This window comes from Dendropsophus ebraccatus, chromosome 8, assembly GCF_027789765.1.
Source record: "Dendropsophus ebraccatus isolate aDenEbr1 chromosome 8, aDenEbr1.pat, whole genome shotgun sequence".
Taxonomy (NCBI): domain Eukaryota; kingdom Metazoa; phylum Chordata; class Amphibia; order Anura; family Hylidae; genus Dendropsophus; species Dendropsophus ebraccatus.
In genome coordinates this window covers 34,443,065-34,464,041 of record NC_091461.1, presented here as the reverse complement: position 1 = coordinate 34,464,041, position 20,977 = coordinate 34,443,065, and the positions used below count along the sequence as shown (strand labels likewise).

At 42.9% G+C, this 20,977-nt stretch overlaps 1 protein-coding gene across 2 annotated transcripts in view; it reads right to left on the bottom strand.

Moving 5' to 3' along the window:
• CFAP46 (cilia and flagella associated protein 46) overlaps positions 1–20,977 on the bottom strand; it is a 139,457-nt gene that overhangs the window by 56,611 nt on the left and 61,869 nt on the right. For both annotated transcript variants that reach the window (XM_069980136.1, XM_069980137.1), the window contains exons 27-37: positions 19,914–20,073; positions 19,429–19,612; positions 17,523–17,676; positions 17,124–17,392; positions 13,797–13,904; positions 10,932–11,093; positions 9,741–9,889; positions 7,954–8,052; positions 6,637–6,724; positions 3,734–3,877; positions 1,540–1,740 (exon numbers count right to left, since the gene is read on the bottom strand). In XM_069980136.1, coding sequence (XP_069836237.1) covers positions 1,540–1,740; positions 3,734–3,877; positions 6,637–6,724; positions 7,954–8,052; positions 9,741–9,889; positions 10,932–11,093; positions 13,797–13,904; positions 17,124–17,392; positions 17,523–17,676; positions 19,429–19,612; positions 19,914–20,073 — 1,718 coding nt within the window. The remainder of the gene's footprint in view (positions 1–1,539; positions 1,741–3,733; positions 3,878–6,636; positions 6,725–7,953; positions 8,053–9,740; positions 9,890–10,931; positions 11,094–13,796; positions 13,905–17,123; positions 17,393–17,522; positions 17,677–19,428; positions 19,613–19,913; positions 20,074–20,977) is intronic.

Here is a 20,977-nt window from a genome sequence, read left to right as displayed (position 1 = left end):
GCACCCCCCTAAAAGTCAGACCCCGGCCCCCACCAGGGTTATGTCTGGTTAAGCTGGTTTGGGATGACAACAACTGTACAGTATATAATAAATGTTAGGGTTTTTTTGTTCATTTTTTTGAGAAATTATCATGGAAAAATAAGGCATTCCCTGAAAATAAGACATAGGAGGAGATTTATCAAACACGGTGTAAAGTGAAACTGGCTTAGTTGCCCCTAGCAACCAATCAGATTCCACCTTTCATTCCTCACAGACTCTTTGAAAAATGAAAGGTGGAATCTGATTGGTTGCTAGGGGCAACTGAGCCAGTTTCACTTTACACCGTGTTTGATAAATCTCCCCCATAGTGCATTTTTGGAAGCAAAAATTAATTATTTTTCAGGGAAACGCTGTGGTTACTGTTCCTAAGATCCTTATGCACACGTTCAGACATTTTTCCTGGCCCTTTTATTCTTTGTTTTCAACATTTCCAATCCTTTAAAAAATATGCATTGTGCATCTGTAGTGCATTCATAATCTGGATTTTTTTTGCAGATCTGTTAAATATGTACTGCTCTACTGCTCTATTTTCCCTCGTACAAGACAACTTTTGAACCCCTTATACGCCACATATCGGTCGCTGCATACGGTGGGAGGAGCTAAAAACCATCCGCATCCCTGCCTTATGTGGCAATTGCTATTAGCGCCACTGCCTGCCCCGCAACCCCCTCCTCACGCCGGAATAAAAAATAAAAATAAACCATGAAATCACCTGTCACCAGTTTCCGGCAGATACTCTCCCGGCAGCCGGGCGTCTCCTCTGTCATATTCCCAGTGCAGGGAGCGCACGGCTGCCAGGAGAGGAGCTGCTGGGAATGCATGACAGGTGAGTTCATGGTTTATTCTTTTTCTATGGGGGCCCTGCCAGCCGTAGTAGGGTGGTGCAGGGGACAACACTGCAGGCTCTCCCGCACCCCCAGCACCGCTGCCTCCTGCTTGAGTTAAAAGGTTATAATGTAATAAATAATGGATACCACTGACTTCTATTGGTGAATCTGTAAAAAAAAAATGGACAGTTTGTTTCACTGTTCATTGTGGAGCCGTTGCGATACACAACTAACTGCAGCTCAGCTCCCACTGAAGTGTATAGAAGCTGGGCTGCAGTTACACATTGCCACTGCTACACAAAGAAGACAGATTCCATTCACTGGGAATTGCAGCACCAAACAGCTGATCTGCGCAGGTGTTGGCACCCCCATTGATCAGTTACCGATAAGTTATTCTGTGCTGTGTCACTACAGTTGCACAAAGATTTAAACAGTTTTGGAGCTCTCGGCATCCTTATGAATGATGATGCTGGGAGTTCTAAATTCTGGTCTGTAGCACATCAGCCGTGCAAGGACTTTAAATAAGGAGCATGTTAATACCCCACACTCTCCAGAGAGTTACCCATGTTTCTCCTCTCAGTAAATGCCAGAACATTCTTTCCTTACCTGACATTTACAGAGCAGATTTATTTCAACAAGATCACAAATCAATGATATCAGATATCAGTCTTACCTTCTTTTCTCTGCCTTCCTTACTTGCACCCACAATGGCCTCAGTGAGTTTAATGGTGGTTTTATACGAAAGCTCGGCATCTCTTGGCAGATCTTTGACTTCCAGTAGCAAGGACTTTGCCTGCCCGTAATTCTTCTCAGCGACAGCCAGTACCGATAACAGGTAGACACACTTTAGCTGGTAATGTTTGTCCCCAATGTCCTACAAGGAAGTGGAACAATAACAATGATGGATCTTGCCAACTGTGAGAAAAGGTGACTTATAGGGTGATTCTCGAATATATAGGAATATCTTTTATATATATGGTTGTTTCCATCTCATAAAGCAGGGATGGGGAACCTAGCTGTTGCAAAACTACAATTCCCATCATGCCTGGACAGCCAAAGCTAAAGCTTTAGCTGTCCAGGCATGATGGGAATTGCAGTTTTGCAAAACCTGGAAGGCCGCAGGTTCACCATCCCCGTCATTAAGTGATTGTATATGGAAAGCTATGTTTCCTTGATGATATGTCACTAGGATATTCCATCACTTTATGATCAGTAGGGATCCAACTTCAGCACCAGTCATGAAGATGGAGGGAATGCAGAATTACGCCATATACACATACATAGCACGTGGACTACCGGACTTAGTTCACACATGCATTCAGGGCTTCTCTTTGTGGCATACGGGATAACAGGAATAGCACCATCTGCAGCTGAGTACTTGCTGTCAAAAATACCACAACCCAGACAGATTTCATTTAAGCCCATGGGGTCCATCAGTTTTCGCCGGTATCCCGCACAGTTCTTACGGCTCAGATTCAGACAGAAAATGTGACATTAATGTGAACATTTTTATGTTAATATTCACTTTATTTATTTTTTTTTATCTAATCCGCTTCTTCATCACTGACCTGTCAGCCCTTTCCCATCTAATATTTTTACTCCAATCCAAATCAGCTGCACATGTAAAACAACTGCACTAAAGAATGTAAAAGAAAGTAAAATACAGATGTCAAGTAGAAAAGTATATCTAGGTCCTTGAAATATCCTATTGCAGGAGTCGTGAGAGGGTGGCCCATGATCAGGATACACAGCAAGCGTTCGAGCAGCGGGTATCCACTGTGACCACCATGGATTGCTGGCATGCCTTTTGTCGGAGGCCAGAGAATCCAAAAGGAGAAAAGTAGCACAATGCAGCAGTATCCTGCCACTACAATTGAACAATTAGCAGGAGTCACAGTAGCTGGACCCCAACAACTGGCTGGAACCCATGCATCTGTCGAAAGCATCATTTTAATATATTAGTATACGTTAAAAGAGTATTCCTGAAATGTAAAATCCATGAAAAAAAAAAAAAAAAACATACTTACCTGCCTGGGTCTCCTACACCCCCCACCTGTGACGTCTTCTTAGTCCCCACTTATCATCCTCAAGTAGGTGAGTATGCATACAATGTCCCCAGCACCATATAAAAAAAATCTAATCTAAAATACCCCTTTAAATGAAGCCAATAATTGTGATTAGTGTTCAGCAACTGTTCAGGTTCGGCAACACTCTTCAAACCAGAACGCTCAGCATTTGACATCCAGTGGCTCGACAAGTTGGATGCCGCCCTAGGGCTGCCAGGAAAACATGGAAACAGCCTATGGCCCATGGTTTCCAGGACTCCCTAGGGTGACATCCAACTTCTCCAGCCGCCAAGGGTCAAATGCTGAGCGTTCAGGTTTGGAGAACCTTGTAGAACCCAAACAGTTCAGCAAGTTTGCTCAACGGTAATTGTGATGTAAGAGGAGTTGCTCCACCAAAATACTTTATCCCCTATTGCAAAATGTCTATAGAAATGCCAAAGATTGTGGAGTCCCATCTCTCCAACAGTCCCATAGAGTGGCGGTGTACTGTACATGTGACCTGCACTCCCCTGAGACTAGGCATCCTAGTGATCATAAACAGTCTATGCTGTGGATAAGCGATAAGAGTTGTTGGCGAGACAAACTCTTCAATAATTCTGCTTTCCTGGACACCTGAATGGCAAACCTGTACTATTATGTACTGCTTCATCCCAGCACCTCTGTATACATGACCAGAATACCTATAACATGTACCTAATCTTCATCATATGAAAAAGAAATGCTATTCCTATCTAATATCTTTTTCCAATTTGGTTGCTAAATCTTTGAAAGCTTTTCAGAGGTTGAGTAATTCAGTCTCACCTGGAGAGATTTATAAGCTTGTGTAAGAAGAACCCGAGCTGGCTGAAAAAACCCAAGATCCATCAGTGTATCGGCCTTCTCCAGCCACAGATACGGAAGAGAAAGCCCGCTTAATCCCCTTCCATCTGGGTGTATGCTCAATATCTGAAGAGACAAAACATCAGGAATTCCAGTTAACATTCTCCAGCTAATATGACAGATTTACAGAGCGGCGTTTATGCGAGGTTAAGGGGGCTCTCCGGTCTCATGTGATCTGAATCAAAGGGTCTTCACAGGTTACATTCCATAAAATTTACTTATCATTATGTGTTTCAGTTCACCTGTGCCACCCTTGAGTCACAATGTCACAATCCGCAACTGTTCCCTGTATTTGATGCAATGAGCAAAACAGGCAGAAAATGAATAGATGATATTAAGCAGGGGTGTCAAACTTGAGTCCCTCCAGCTGTTACCAAAACTACAAATTCCATCATGCCCGTACAGCCAAAGCTTTAGTTTTGGCTGTCCAGACGTGATGGGAATTGTAGTTTTGGAACATTTGATGGGCCACGAGTTAGAAAGAGACAATGGTGAGAAGCAAAGAAGGTATGGCTTTTGCAAAAAAAATATAATAATAATAATTAATTATTAAATCAATAATAATAAATAATTAAAGTGTCACTGTCTTTTTTTTTTTTTTTTGCAGAAATCAATAGTCCAGGCGATTTTAAGAAACTTTGTAATTGGGTTTGTTAGGCAAATATGCCATTATCTGCATTCATAAAGACTTTCCCCAGGTCCCCCCTCCCCTCCTCTCTTTCATCCACTGCTCATTATCAGGAAATCTAGACTCTTTTACATCAGTCGTGCCCTGTGTAACCTATGGAGAGGGGAGGGGGAGGAGAGGGATTAGTCAGCAGCAGAGAACAAAGGATTACATAGTGGGACCTGTATGAAAGCTGGTATTCAGAGGTCAGTGCTGACTTCAGAGGGGATAGCCCGGTGATGTAGCTGTAAATTAACTCTTTGTTGTCCTGTTTTGGTGCCTCAGCTCCCTCCACCCCTCCCCTCTCCATAAAAAACCATGAAGACAGGGGACAGAGCTTCAAACTGCTTTTTTATGATACAAATGCATTTTTCAGCTAATAAACCCAATTATAAAGTTTCTTAAAATAGCCTTTACTCTTTAATAATAATAATAATAATCATAATAATTACATTAAAAAATCCAATTCAAATTTTCAAAATAAATTCAGCAATTTTGCAAAAGTTAATCCCCAAAAATGATTGCTTCTGATAGAAGAAGATGGCAGACTCCTTGAAGGACCTACATGTTGGTGTTTCATGGACATTGCATCATATACAAAATATTTAAACTGAAAGTACATTACAGTAAAGTGTAAAATGGGGTATTTCCTGTGTTTGGGTTAAGCAGTTCTCAAAAGATATGTAGAAGTCAGGAATGTGACCTAGACATGACGTAACCCAAATATTAGGTATAATTACACAGGAGCTTACTAGTGTTTATCCGCCATACGGAGTATGGACCCTAACAGGAAACATCGGGTGACTCGGTCGTAATACTGAGTATAATTTTTGGTGTCTTGAAGTTTGTGGGTTTAACCCATACACTTATAGGAAACTATAATTGTCGGTTATAGTTACAGGTAGTGCGTCACCCTTTCTGGAATTAATATGCAATTTAAACTATATGACATTGCTGCTTAGACCCATGGTGCTCTTCAGGCTGTGTTCACACATTACAGTACTGCATGATTTCTTTGAAGACGCTGCAGCGCCGCCACAGTATTGCAGTGAAACTCTAACGTATGTGAATATTATCCATAGTGGTTTCTGAATTTTCAGTCTGTGATATTTTAAACACATACATTTTTTATTCCTTTTTTTTGTTTTGTTTTAAAGCAGAAAGTTTTTGCTTGAGGAAATCTGCAGTGGATCTGCATAGTGTGAGCATAATATGTACTCACCTGTATATCTGCTGCAGATCCAAAGTTCCCTGTTCCCTGCTGTGACAGCATTACAATTATTTTCAATTGATGTTATAGGCAATCATTGGCCTGAGCGATCAAATTCTGTACATACGGGATGAGACCGCTGATGGTAGTGACTGGCTGCAGTGTCTTATGAACCATGTAAGTGACATCACTGCGGCAGCTCTGGCAGGGATACTAGAGCTGGAGCAACAACAGATTTACAGGAGAGTAAACCTTTTTGTTTCTGAAAATCCCAGAAAACCAATAAATCAACTTTATACTGGGAATATCTATCAGTCAGGAGGCCGCCATCCATCTTAGACAGTTGGTTAGAGCGGCAGAAGTTGGCTGGTATGGAAGACTTTTGTCTATTGTATGGGGACCATTAGTGACACACAACCTAACTACCTTACTTAACAAAATTACCGTATTTTCTGGCATATAAGACAACTGGGCTTATAGGATGACTCCCAACTTTTCCAGTAAAAATATAGAGTTTGGGATATACTACCCATATAAGACTACCCCTCCTTCAACACACACCATATAAAAATGAATAAAAAACATCAGAGAGCAGCTATATCTCAGAGGCAGAGAAGGAGGTACGGTAATACCGATAGGATACAAGAGCGGACAGATGGGTGAGAGAGGTGTCTTTATCTAGGCACAGCCCCACTCTACCGTATCTCATTTTTTTCAATACCCCAGACGCCTGCAGCTTGCTTTCCCCTTCATACAGCGGGGATACGGACGTTTTTTAGCTCCCCCCACTGTATGCGGCGACCACAGATTCTCCAGTTCGGTTCCGAAGTTTTTCAGCACCCGGCATATAAGACGACACCTGACTTTTGAGAATATTTTCCTGGGTTAAAAAGTAGTCTTATACGCAGGAAAATATAAAGTATAAAGTATATAAATCAAGCATCTTACCTTCAGTCTGCCCCTCATCGATTTGTTTCCAGAGAAATTACTGCCATCTTGTTTCTCATTCATCAGTGTAGATATATCTTGTTTACAGCTATAATACATTATGTCATTTATGTTAGTCAAAGAATATGCAGACTTAAAGCTATACAGTATATACTATACACCAAATATTCATCCCTAACAAACTACAGCTTATCTACCCGTATCTTCCTGTAAATAATATAGATTCACCCCCAGGTGGTTTTTCATGTTTGAGACAATGACTCCCCTAACAGGAGAGAATCAGCAGTATAACCACAGAGGATTTAAAGTGTAACTACCATTTTTAAAATCATAGCAACATGTCAGAAGTGCGTATCGGTCGGGGGCTGGCTGCTAAGAACCGTGTGGATTGCTAAAATGAAGGGCAGGGGTGCGCGGGAGTGGAGATGAAGGGGCAGAGTGAGCGCCCCCTTCATTCTAGTGATCGGTGGGGTTCTCAGCAACCGGACCCTGACCGATACGCACTTCTTTTAAAAATGGTAGTTACACTTCAGTAGGAGGGCCTGTGATTGCTGCAACTCCTTACCTAGTACAGCACTCAGCTATCTCCAGCAGCTCCAAATGACTGAATCAGCGAAATGTATGCACAACTTCAATACAAAGACTTAAAGCCTGTTTCTGAGATTTAGGGGGGTAGGGGTGGAGGAGGGGGGGGAGGGGACCCATTGGTCAGACCACCAGTAGTTTACCCCAATCTTAAATCAAGGCCTGTCGCCTTTTCCCCAGGTGTACTCTTAGTAATGCCGGCCAACCCTGCGCAGGCATTGCTCAACAAATCTACACCTGATCAGGAGCAGGTGTAGATTTTTATCATGATTTTTGCCTGCGAGCGGCTGTAAGTCATAAGAAATTTGGTGCAGAAGGAGGCAAGGCCTCCTCTCTGGCTTGCTCTCCTTCCTGCTCCCTAGGCGAGCAGGGGATACAACTGGTGTACGCCATGGAGAAGAAGTGAATCTGCCCTTTTTCCATGGCATACACCAGGGGTGCATCTTAGTAAATGTCCCCCATAATTCTCTATCCAGAGGATAGGGGATAGATGTTGTAACTCTACCTCTTTAACCCTTATATGCCCCCTCCACCTAACCACTGTGGCACTCTCCAATGACAGTGGCTTCTACATTGAGGGCTTCTGTGGTGGTAAATGTCAGAGCCAGGATAGAATATAACTGTACTGTCTATCCTTCTGATTTTTTTAGTCCGCAGACCCAAACTAATTAACAAATGAAGGATTTTACATAAAAAAAGAAGAAAAGAAAAAAAAGCAAACAGACAATTTACCATATCAGTTCATATTCACTAATGTTCTCATTCCCGGCTGCTCGCTGGTGATAAGTGACGGCACTATACCACTTTAAGTTGGTACACACTTGGGAAATTCTATTTAGAGGAAAAGAAAAAAAGGATATAAATTATTTCTTTTAACATGATATGTACCAGAAATGTATGAGGGGCCATAGAGGAATTTTTCTTTTTATTTTTTCCCCTTAGCATATATCTCTAATAGTATACAGGCAATGAGCGTATACAGTACCTAGGTAAGCCATAACAACATGAGACAAGGTCAGACAGACATTATATAAGTGTGGTAACTTCATCATTTTTGCCCGGGGTATAGGCTTTACACCCAATTTCTCTTTACTAAAAAAGTAGTAGATGCTTTGAACAAACTTCCAGCAGGTGTGGTTAGTAAATCTACAATAACTAAATGTGAACCTGCCTGGGATAAACATATATCTATCCTAAGAAGGGAAATACTAATAGGGCAGACTAGATGGACCCAGTGGTCTTTTTCTGCCGACAACCTTTCTAGGTTTCAAAGATTACTAGGTTATAGTTAGTGATGTACAAACTTAAAAAGACATTTTAATTTTTCTTTTAAGAAAAAAAAAACATCGTAGGCTGGGTTCCACTGTGTTTTTGCAATCTGTTTTTTTCCATCTGTTTTTGCAAAAAAAAACGGATGTGACTGTGCATCCGTTTTGATCCGTTTTTCCATTGACTTCTAACTTTAAAAAAAAAACAAAAAAAAAAAACGAATCAAAACGCATCCTTTTTTTAAACACACACAAAAACGTATTTGACCTTATTTTTGTGTACGGATGCGTTTTGATCAATTTTTTTATGATGGAAGTCAATGGAAAAACAGGATGCACACAACAGGATCAAAAGGGAAGTACACAATTGCATCCATTTTTGTTGCAAAACCAGATGAAAAAAACAGATTGAAAAAAAACGCAGTCTGAACCCAGATTAATATAAATTTAGACTGTGGGTCTTTTTTTTAGAGGATCCATCCCCTTTAAAGGGAACCTGTCCCCTAAGAAGAGAAGAGAAGAGAAGGAAGAGCCCGCCTGACCCCCGGATACTTACCTCATCGTGATTTCCTATTGACGTTGAACTCATCTCTTCTCATTTACATATCACACGCGTAGACCGTCAGGCGGTGATATCTCCGCGGCAGGACCGGCTTCTGAAGCGGGATTTGCAGGATGATGTAAGTATCCGGGGCTCCCCTGAGGGGGTCGGGTGGGCTCTTCCCTCTTTTCTCAGGTGACAGGTTCCCTTTAAGGCTATGTTCACACGTAGTATGAGACCGGCCATTCCGTGACCCGGCTGGGTCACGGAACGGCCGGTCTCAGAAAAGATTATCTTTAGTGCTGGATGATCTTTGTTCTGATGCGGGTGCATCCGTGCGTGCCTGCATCAGAACTCCCCACAGCACACAATGTCAGTTTTCTATGGCACCGCTAGGGATCCCGACTGGAGTGTATACCACGTGAATACACTCTGGCCGGGATTCCCTCAGCCTGCAGCACTACGTAAGTACCGCAGAAATCACGGCCGTTGTAACATAGTGTGAACATAGCCTACATGTAAAAATAGAGATAATGCTAATTCAAGTATCTGCGGTATAGATCAGGGATGGGGAACCTTCGGCCCTTGAGCTGCTGTACAACTACAATTCCCATCATGCCTGTCCAGTAGCTGGAGGGCCAAAGGTTCCCCATCCCTGGTATAGATCATCAAGGTTCTGACGCATAGAAGTGCACACAGACTGCACTAACCTCAGGTGATAGAGATCAGAGAGGCTTTTGCTTTGCACAATGTCGTGTGCAATCACTTCCGCAAGCTGGAGAACAGGGAGGCTCAGGTGCGTGAATGAGATGCTCTGCAGCTCCCTCACTAGCAGATCCAGGTAGTAGAGACTGTACGTCTGTAACACAAGGCACAATGCAAAGAGCTCATCATCAGCTCTTACTGAGCACAAGTCAATATAACAGTATCCTATAATATAGGCTACAAACTCTATTGTCCTTTAACAGAACCCTGTCTCCCACCCAGCAGCCAGAACACAAGACAAATGTCTGACTACTGACACATCCATGGGGATATGAAGGGTTAGACAGTATAATATATAGAATTACTAGAGATGATACTTTGCTTGTCAAACAAGGTCAGGGGTGTACTGTAGCTAGGAATGGGGGCTTATGTACCATGTAGGAAACGAATAGGCAGTAGTGGTGGGAGGATGGTAAAAGTCATCAGGGAGGAAGCAAATATAGCAACGCACCACCCTACAAATGGTGCCATAGCTAAGATTGGCACACCAGATAACCAGCAATTTCCAAGTCATCTCTGATCAGCCACTAACTCATCTCCTACACCGATAGAATAAAAAATTCTAAAAAGAAACTTGGAAAAATAAATCCTAAATTTAGTAGAAAGCAGATATAAGGTCATGTGAATTATTAGGGAAAACAGAGAACAAAAAATCCAATCAGTCTGGAAAGCAAACATATAAATCATCCTGAGACATACAATAATAAATGTCCGCGTTACATGAGAAGAATCTGACAACGTCTGCCATATATACCAGGGCCGTACCTTTATAAGCCTGGGATCTACATCACAATAGTGACGTGTGGTTAAACACCATAGGAGAAGCAGACACATCCCATGATGATGGATTACCATTTACCGTCCACTATTATAACAGAATTAACTTCTGTCAATTTAACTAATGACTATACACAAGATGCAATGACTATTCACACTGTAATTTACATTTTACTTTATGCTTCTGCTTCTCTTCCAGCACATTCTACAGCATAAAATCATAGAAATTAAACCACTTATATCAAGGAACATGGAAAGATGTCAACAATGGCCACCAGGATGGAGAAGAACCTCAATGCAGTCCCTCCAAGATCAGCTAGAGTAGTCCCCTTAGCTATTGGTCAGTAGGGCTTACTTACTGGTTTTACTATAGTGTTCTTGTTTATGACCTGGCTGGATGTATCGTGTCTGAAGGCGTCTCTGATTTCATCAGGACAATCAAAGCCGGCCCACTCCTCTGCCGCAGAGGGTATCGCGTCTATAGGTCCTTTCTTCTTGGGCTTTTCCTTAATTACAACAGCCTGTATTATAATAAAGAAATAATATAGAGCTTGACTTCCCGAACTGTATAACATATAATGATTACACATATATGACATATTTTACTAACAAAGCTAAATACCCCCTACAGACTATTTATATACTCTGCATGTAAAACCTGTACCCACCAAGACTAGATCCAGGGTCCGACTCCTGTAATTACTGGTATCAAAGCCTTCATCTCCTTTATATGCAGGTTACCTATCAGCAGTACCTGCAACCTGTCCATCCAGCTACAGTGTGAGGACTCCAAAGCCAGATCTCAATGTCTACTCCATGAAAGATAGAACCAAAGCCCACCGATAAGACCCTCTTCCTACTCCACCCATCAAAGCCAGATCCTATAGCCTTCTCCTGTACATTGTAAGGCCAAAAAAAACAAGAAAAACAGGGCCTTTGTTCTACACTTCTTTCTTAAAAGAGAAGTGCAGCGAAAAGTATTGTATTACCCCCCCAAAAGTTATACAAATCACCAATATACACTTATTATGGGAAATGCACATAAAGTGCTTTTTTTCCTGCACTAACTACTGCATCAAGGCTTCACTTCCTGGATAACATGAAGATGTCACTTCCTGGATAACATGGTGATGTCACGACCCGACTCCCAGAGCTGTGCGGGCTGTGGCTGCTGGAGAGGATGATGGTAGAGGGATGCTCAGTGTCCCTCCAGTGCCCTGTGTCCCTCAGTGTCCCCCTGCCATCATCCTCTCCAGCAGCCACAGCCCGCACAGCTCTGGGAGTCGGGTCGTGACATCACCATTTTATCCAGGAAGTGAAGCCTTAATGCAGTAGTAAGTGCAGGGAAAAAAGCACTGTATGAGCATTTCCCATAATAAGTGTATATTGGTGATTTGTATAACTTTTGGGGGACAATACAATACTTTAATAAAAATTTTCGCTGGACTTCTTCTTTAAGTCACCCATAAACATTAAACATGTGACAGTCAAAGCAGGGGGATTTTGGTAGGGCCAGCAGACCATCTAATGTATACGGGGGACCTCCAGACTCCCTTACAGTAGACAGTAGACATGTTATATTCCACTGTTCATAATGCATGAATGCAGGACTGAGCTGAGCATTCATGTATTTGGATGCATAAGAAGAACTAGCGGTAGGTGGAAGAAGCCTTCAGCTGACAGCTATCATATGTGTACGGCCAGTTAACACTGAAACCTGCATTCATCTTCTGTACCCACTAGTCAGAGATTGTGTACACCTCCTGTATCTATGACAGTCAAGGTGAAAATCAACAAATCTTGCGACCCCCGACTTACTGAGAATGCAGGACATTTTTGGGAGCACTATTTTTCAATAAAAATCCTTAAACATATTTGAACATTGTATATACAGTGAGCTACAGAAGCCAATCATGGTCAGAACCATCCAATAACTTGTCTGACGGCTACATCTCCAGTCACTGCTCTTCTCTCTTGAAAGATCATCTAAGTAAGGTCAAGTTAAAGTGGATCACATCAGAGCTCAGATGATCCCTCGGGAGATTACAGCAATGGGTGGAGATGGACCCATCACATGGGGTCTCTGAGGGATAACACTGCTTATACACCACAGGAGAAGACGCAACAGGGTGGCCAGCTTCCCATCATGCTGGTAGTTTAGCAACAGTACGTACACCCAGTAAACATTGTGTAATAGAGACTTTAATAAACATTGTGTAATAGAGACTTTAATAAACATTGTGTAATAGAGCCTTTAAGGCCCTAATACACGAAATGATTATCGGCCGTACCTGGCATATTACTGGCTTTTACGGCAGATAATTATTTGGTGTAATAGGAAACATGCACAATGTGGGTTCATTGTGGTCTTTCAACATGTTGAAAAATCCTGACCATGCCAGCAAAGGTCTGCTGCTCATTGCTACGTGTAATAGGAGATGTGGCAACAGTCCGCCACTGACTTCAATGGACACCCAGGGCAATTTAAGGATCATCCGGACATTCTCCACCTTTACTCCCCATGGCCCCTTCCACTGCTCCCTGCCCGTTGTCTGTGTGTGTAATAGCAGACGACAAGTGGGGGACAAGGGGGAAGCAAGCGCTGACCTGACAGGTCGGTGCTCGCTTACCCCTCTTTATCATGCTGTGTAATACAATTAGATTGTATTATTTAGATTGCAATAAGTTGGGACACACTGCTATATAGCTAAGGCAGCACTGGCAGGTAAGACTTAAATCGAACCAATCACTAGGAATTTCCTCCTAAAGCTACTAGCAGCAGCCAATAAATGGGGTAAACCGCTGCCTTACCATGTGTTCTATGGTACCTTTATCTGCAGGAATTCGGTCTTTCCTTTATGCACATGAGGCGGGGGGAAAGACGGAAACTAGTCACAGCCCTTTATCTGTTAGCGGGCTCTGAGGTGGTGACTGACAGGAAAAGCAGGCAGAGAGCCATGACTAGTCACGGCCCAGATGACCAGTTCTCGGCTCTTCGCCTGCCTCATACACTCGAATAAAAGACCGAATTCCTGCAGCTAAAGGTACCACAGACCACATAGAACACATGGTAAGGCAGCGGTTTACCCCGTCTATCGGCTGCTGCTAGTAGCTTTGGAAGGAAATTCCTAGTACATGGTTCACTATACAGTATACAGAGTACAATAGTAAATGACTGTGTGTACTGTCATACGCTTCAGATGAACAGGACTGAGATTCTTTACCTCGCTCGCTTCCTTCTTCCCCTTCCGACTGGATGCAGATTGTGGATTCTGAAGTGCAGGATTTTTTTGTACTGATTTAATAAAGTTTCCGGCTGCAGGCAATGACACCTATTGTAAAGAGGCAGGTCAGATCTGCTCACAAATAATGAATACAGCCGCTCTCTGCATTATTGATATTGCTGCATATTTACAGTCACATCAGTATGACAGTTCCCTTACAAGGGTGACCCTTATCCCTCTTTATATATTATAAAAGCGTGATCCGCCTCAGTGATGGAAAAGTTATATATATATATATGTATACTATAGCTATATATACACCTAAGCCAGACCACTGCTTTTAGAGCAGAGTGGTGGTCGGTAACCTAACCAGCTGTCAACAATTAGAGGGAAAGAGCAGCCTATCAGGAGAGGGAGATCAGATTAGTTTGATAAACTAGATTTGCATTTCCAGGGAAATACATAGTGCTTGAAAAGAGCGCCCCTTTACCAGTGATTTTCCTTTAAGAGAAACTTTAACCCTGGGTGCCATCCCTTCATGCACTGCTATTCTGATGAAAAGGACCTCTGTTCCTCGAAACGCGTAAATATTGTGCACTTTTGATAAATGTTTTTACTTTATTCAGCCTCAAATTGGAGTCTTTTGGGCAGCGCTAACATTTATGGATTAGCCACGCGCCATTTTTGTACTTAGACTATCCCTTTAAAAGCGACTTGGGTCCCGTCCCTTTAAGAGCGACCTGGGTCCCATCCCTTTAAGGGTGCCTTCACACCTACCGACTCGCAGCGTTAATAACGCCGTGAGTCGGCTAGGTCCTGGCAGATCACTGTCAGTACATACACGCAGCAGTCTGAACGACCGCTGCGTGTATGTAAATCTGCCGGCCACTTAACCCCTTCTGATGCCGACCGGCAGCCTCCCGCTCAGCTCTGTATACATTACCTCCTCGCTCCACGGGGTCCCGGCGTCCTGCTCTCGCGCCCGGCCAATCAGTGTGTTGCCCTGCCGCAGCCACTGATTGGCCGGGGGGGAGAGCAGGACGCCGGGACCCCGTTGAGCGAGGAGGTAATGTATACAGAGCTGAGCGGGAGGCGGCCGGCCGGCATCAGAAGGGGTTAAGCTGCCGGCAGATTTACATACACGCAGCGGTCGTTCAGACCGCTGCGTGTATGTACTGACAGTGATCTGCCAGGACCTAGCCGACTCACGGCGTTATTAACGCTGCGAGTCGGTAGGTGTGAAGGCACCCTAAGAGTGACATGGGTCCCTTTAAGAGCGACTTGGGTCCCGCCCCTTTAAGAGCGACATAGGTCCCTTTAAGAGCGACATGGGTGCCTTTAAGAGCGTCATGGGTCCCGTCCCTTTAAGAGCGACTTGGGTCCTGTCCCTTTAAGAGCGACTTGTGTCCCGTCCCTTTAAGAGCGACCTGGGTCCCGTCCCTTTAAGAGCGACTTCGGTCCCTTTAACAGCGACACGGGTCCCGTCCCTTTAAAAGCTACAGTACTTGGGTCCCATACCTTTAAGAGCGACCTGGGTCCCATCCCTTTAAGAGTGACCTGGGTCCCGTCCCTTTAAGAACGACTTGGATCCCTTTAAGAGCGACTTGGGTCCCGTCCCTTTAAGAGCGACTTGGGTCCCATCCCTTTAAGAGCGACTTGGGTCCCATCCCTTTAAGAGCGACCTGGGTTCCGTCCCTTTAAGAACGACTTGGGTCCCTTTAACAGCGACATGGGTCCCATCCCTTTAAGAGCGACTTGGGTCCCATCCCTTTAAGAGCGACCTGGGTTCCGTCCCTTTAAGAACGACTTGGGTCCCTTTAACAGCGACATGGGTCCCATCCCTTTAGGAGCGACTTTGGTCCCGTACCTTTAAGAGCGACCTGGGTCCCGTCCCTTTAAGAGCGACCTGGGTCCCGTCCCTTTAAGAACGACTTGGGTTCCTTTAACAGCGACATGGGTCCCGTCCCTTTAAAAAGGGACATGGGTCGCTTTAAGAGCTACTTGGGTCCCTTTAAGAGTGACCTGGGTCCCTTAAAGGGACCCAGGTCGCTAGTAAAGGGACCCAGGTCGCTCTTAAAGCGACCCATGTCGCTTTTAAAGGGACGGGACCCATGTCGCTGTTAAAGGGACCAATTTTGCTCTTAAAGGGACCCATTTTGCTCTTAAAGGGACCCATTTCGCTCATAAAGGGACCCATTTCGCTCTTAAAGGGACCCATTTCGCTCATAAAGGGACCCATTTCGCTCTTAAAGGGACCCATTTCGCTCTTAAAGGGACCCATTTCGCTCTTAAAGGGACCCAAGTTGCTCTTAAAGGGACCCAAGTCGCTCTTAAAGGGATGGGACCCAAGTCGCTCTTAAAGGGCAGTGTGTGTATTGCTGACCACATACAATTGTCTAGATTAAAACAGGTAATATAATAATCTATTGCATATGGGTACTGATATTGGGGTAGCAGACAGGGTTAAACCTACAAAGAAACATTAATTAATCTTTGTTAATCATAGATAAAAATACCATATAATGAAAATTAATGAATCAGAACGGCTGCTGGCAAACACTTGGGCAACAAGGACATGTAATTATCATAAGTACTAATAGTAGACCAATCCTAACATGGGATTGCAGATGGTAAGTATATATAGTTCTTTGCGTATAACCTGAATCAAGTATACAGCAGATAGGCGCACATATCACATATATAAAACCTGTGTCCTTCCCATATGGTATTAATGTTCCCATATGGTATTGTATGTTATACCGTATGGGAACGTTAATAGCTATGACACAGGTTTTATATTTGTGGTACGTGTGCCCGTCTGTAGTATACTTGATGCAGGTTATAGTCAAAGCACTTTATATACCATCTGCAATCCCATGTAAGGATTGGTTTACTATTAGAGCTTATGATCATTACATGTCCTTGTTGCCCAAGTGTTTGCCATCAGCAGTTCTGATTAATTTTTATTTTAATTGTATGGTATTTTTATTTATGATTAATAAAGATTAATTTTAATATATCTGGGTTGCAGCATGTTTCTTTGTAGGTGGAATCTATACATACGAGAAGAGGTCATTGATGCCAGCAATTGGTTGCAGCATCACATATACAGCATATATGGGGAAAGTACCATTTTTTGATGCTGGTAATTTTTGAAGCACGGTACTTAGAAAATTCCATAAAAATGCATCATCAGCAAGATCATATTGCAGCAAACTTTACCTTGACAGTGTCAGTAGGAACTGATGTGTTACTTTATTTCTGTGCTTTTATAATGCTATGTGTGGTAGACATAAAAAAGAAGAGCCATATACAGCATGACCATACCTGCCAGATACGCATGACGCATGCATATGCCATCAGGCAGTGCTGCTCATGAGAACATCGGTCTCCGACCATGGCCATTAACAGGAAGCCTCGAGCTAAAGCCTCATGCTGTCTGACGTTTCTCAAGTCTTCCAATGAGCTGCATGAGCTTGTGGCATTCTCCCCGCTCCCTGGCGTGCCATTGTCTACAGTCACATCCTCATCTTGTACCGGATCCTTATTCTGGGAAGGTTTCTTCTTAGTTTTTGGTTTAACCTTTTGGCTCTTTCCTATTTAGAGCAAATAATGTAATATATATATATATATATATATATATATATATATATATATATATATATATATATATATTAACATGTAAGGTGCAGCTTGAAAGGCAAATCACAAAAGTAAAACACGTACCTTCCTCCGAACTAGGGGCGAACCTCATATGGAGTAAAATATCGACTGCCCAGTCCAGTAGGTTAATAGCAGAGGTTACAGGGAACTGGTTACAGTACAACCACTCTGCCAGCTCCAGTAAGTACTCCACCTTCTGCCAATCGTTTTCTGGTTTCTATGAAGGCAATGGAAAAGACATACTTATATACATCTCATTTATTAAGACCTTGTAATACAATACTATTGGATGCCATGAAAATGCTGGTCTGAGAAACATGTACACAACATCTTGTATCCTACATTAGCAACCTTACTGTGCTGCCATTTATTGCAGTCATTGTGATATGTAAATTGGTATTAAAGGAGTTAAACAGAAAAACAGCACCACCCCTGTTTTCAGGTTGTGTGTGGTATTACAATTCATCTGCATTCACTTCAAAAGAATTGAGCTGCAAAACCCACGCCCAAACTGAGGACAGAAGAGGTGCTGTTTTTTGAAGAAAGCAGCCATGTTTTTCTAAGCCTGGATAACTCTGTTAACCATTGGCCATATGCAGCTGTAGATGCACATAACGTTATATAGCTATGCTATTGTAAATTGTAAGTGATATTGTTTAGATATACTTTTGACGTGTTAAGTTTAGATCAGTCAGGGTCTCCGTGATGAGACCGCGATCAATTTACAGATATAGCCAGATGAAAAGCGGTCTTAATATATGTACAAATGTAGTTAACCTTATTACCGATATAGGTAATGCACCGACTGTTTTATTAGTTCTCTGTCGTTACAGACTTTGTAGTCTGCCTGTATTTTGTTCCTTTATTTTTTTATTGTGAATTGTATAAATTGTCTGCATCTCATTTCTTTAAGTTTATGATGCATACTCAGACAATGTTCTTGTCTATGTCAATATGTCCGTTGGACTCTGTTTTTACACTGTTTTAGGCTATGTTCACACTGCGTACGAATCCGTACGCAGTTCTTACGCCGCCGTACATGTGCGGCTGAAACTACGGGCGTGCAAAAATTTGACATGCGGCCGGATGCGTACGCACTGCGAACATACGCCCGTAGTACAGTTATGCTTCCCTAGCTTGTTTCGAAGCGATCTGAGGCAGGTCATTTACTTGGAAATCTTTGCCCAGCCCAATAAAACTCACAGAACCTTTTGGATCGAAAAAGTTCAATTTGACTGAAATAAGTACTTCATATGGGACCGCATGGAAATCCACGGCCGTGAGTTCGAACATTTCCGTCCTCAAACAATGGTCTTGTTCATTTTTCCCGGCGGCGTATACGATCCGGCCGTAAGTTCATACGAAGTGTGAACTGTGCGGCCGTATATTGTATACTTTCAAGCGAACGCATCAACCTCAAAACTACATGCGTATATTCGCGGTTCGCACTACGCGTGAAAATATACGTAGTGTGAACCTAGCCCCATACTGTATGTGTAAAATTTCCTTAAAACCCTAATAAAAATTATTGAACCAGAAAAGCGGTCTTAACCAATCTAAAGCTTTTCTGTCATTTTCAGTAACTCTTGACATGTCCTCAGTCATAAAAAAAATTCTGATCACAACAGGTCTCACTCCTAATACCAGCTGTAATGCCAAGATACAGTCAGGGAAGTCAGGGTAGTGTGTGGCAGAGCACCTCTCTCCCCAGGTATCAATCAAACCCGACTTCATTAAATTCTATGGAAGTTGGATGTCCCTGATGACCGGGGGGTGGAGAACACTAGGAATCACAGCGGGTCTCAGGAGTGAGCCCTGGTCTGATCAGTAATTCTGACAAGTCTGAGGACATGCAAGTGACAAGTTAACAGTAACACTTTAAATGACAGTACTGTTTAAACCTTACCAATCGGGTGCCCACCATAACAGACTTACTAATATCTAGAATTAGGAGAGCTGGCATACATACGTGCAGTGCATCGATTGCGTTCATATAACAGGCCAGCTGATCGCTGGTGTTCCTGCAGGTGAGAGCCACATGATGCCAGATATATGACACATAGTCTTCACTTTCATCCTTAAACTTCTGAATGTCCATAAAGAAGTTGTGACCTAGACGTGCCTTCACCAGAACACGGTGCTTGAAAAGTACGCTGCAAGTAAAAAACACATGGCGCTAGATAAGGGTAGCAAATAAAATAACATCTCAAGATTGGGAAGCCAAAGTATTAATGATGCTGTTATCCTTACTGATCCTTAGGATTTTGGCCTACTTAGTGTTAGACAAGGGAGGCCTGTTCTCGTAATCAGTGAGGGGTCACGGGGTCTGCTGATACTTATCACCTATCCTTAGGATAGGTGATATGTTATAATCTTAGGTAAACTTCTTTAACAAAGGACATTTTGAGGATACTGTCCCTTTAAGATGATAGAAGATAAAGCAGTTAGACATACAGCCTGTGTCTTGTACGTGGCAGGATGCCGATAGCTTCATCCAGTACTCTCAGGCCTGACTGCCAGTCATTCTTATCGGCATAAATGTTGAATAGCGACTCATAAAGTGCGGCTTTCAGGCTGAGCTCCTGATTATCGGGATCTGAGTCACTGGAAGTGCCTGCAATCAACACATGTGCCTGTTATTAGTCACAATAACAAGTTCTAAGACTGGCCTGAATAAAGGAGATATAAGGCAACAAGGTGCAAAGCTTTACTGAAACACTGCTTATTTCTCCCTGACATCATGTTGTTGGATTTCTCCCTGACATCATGTGGTTGGATAACCTTCTTCATCCCCACCTCTCTGCTGAGCGCCTTGCTTGGCTATTACACATACATTATTATATATATATATATATATATATATATATATATATATATATATATATATATATATATATAAAAAGTTCATATCCCCTATTATTCTGAAAGAAATGGAAGAAAAACTAAACAATAATGGATCCGTCCTCCCTATGGAGCACTCACTATACTGGCAACAGGTAACTTACATTTGGTGAGTGGTAAAAACATTCACCAGTCCTTGTAACACAAGGCCAAGAAAACAGTTCCCTCAATGGAGAGCGGACTAGACTCTTCTCTGACAATACGCATATGACATCCTTAATAAAGCATGAATTTACTCACTCATCGAAGGGGAGTACGTGCCACAACTACTCCCCCCCCCCATATCCAGAACATCCAAAATTATTTTCTTCTTCTGGGAATAAATCTCCGCTATTCCCAGGGCGGCCCTCGGTGGTGGGGCGGAGTTGTGGCACATACCTGGCTGGCTGTGGGACCATCAGCATTCATTTTATTACCCTCTATCCATAGCATAGGAGATAACAAACTGTGATGGAAATGCCCACCCTATGTCTCATCCTGCATCAATGGGCTCTCAGCTGAATGAAGGGCAAAAGGGATCGAGCTTGAGAACTAGAAACGGTCATCTGCACGGACAAGCTGGCGTGTCTATGCAAACAAAAAACGGGGCCACAGTCTGCAGCCCCTCCATTCTACTG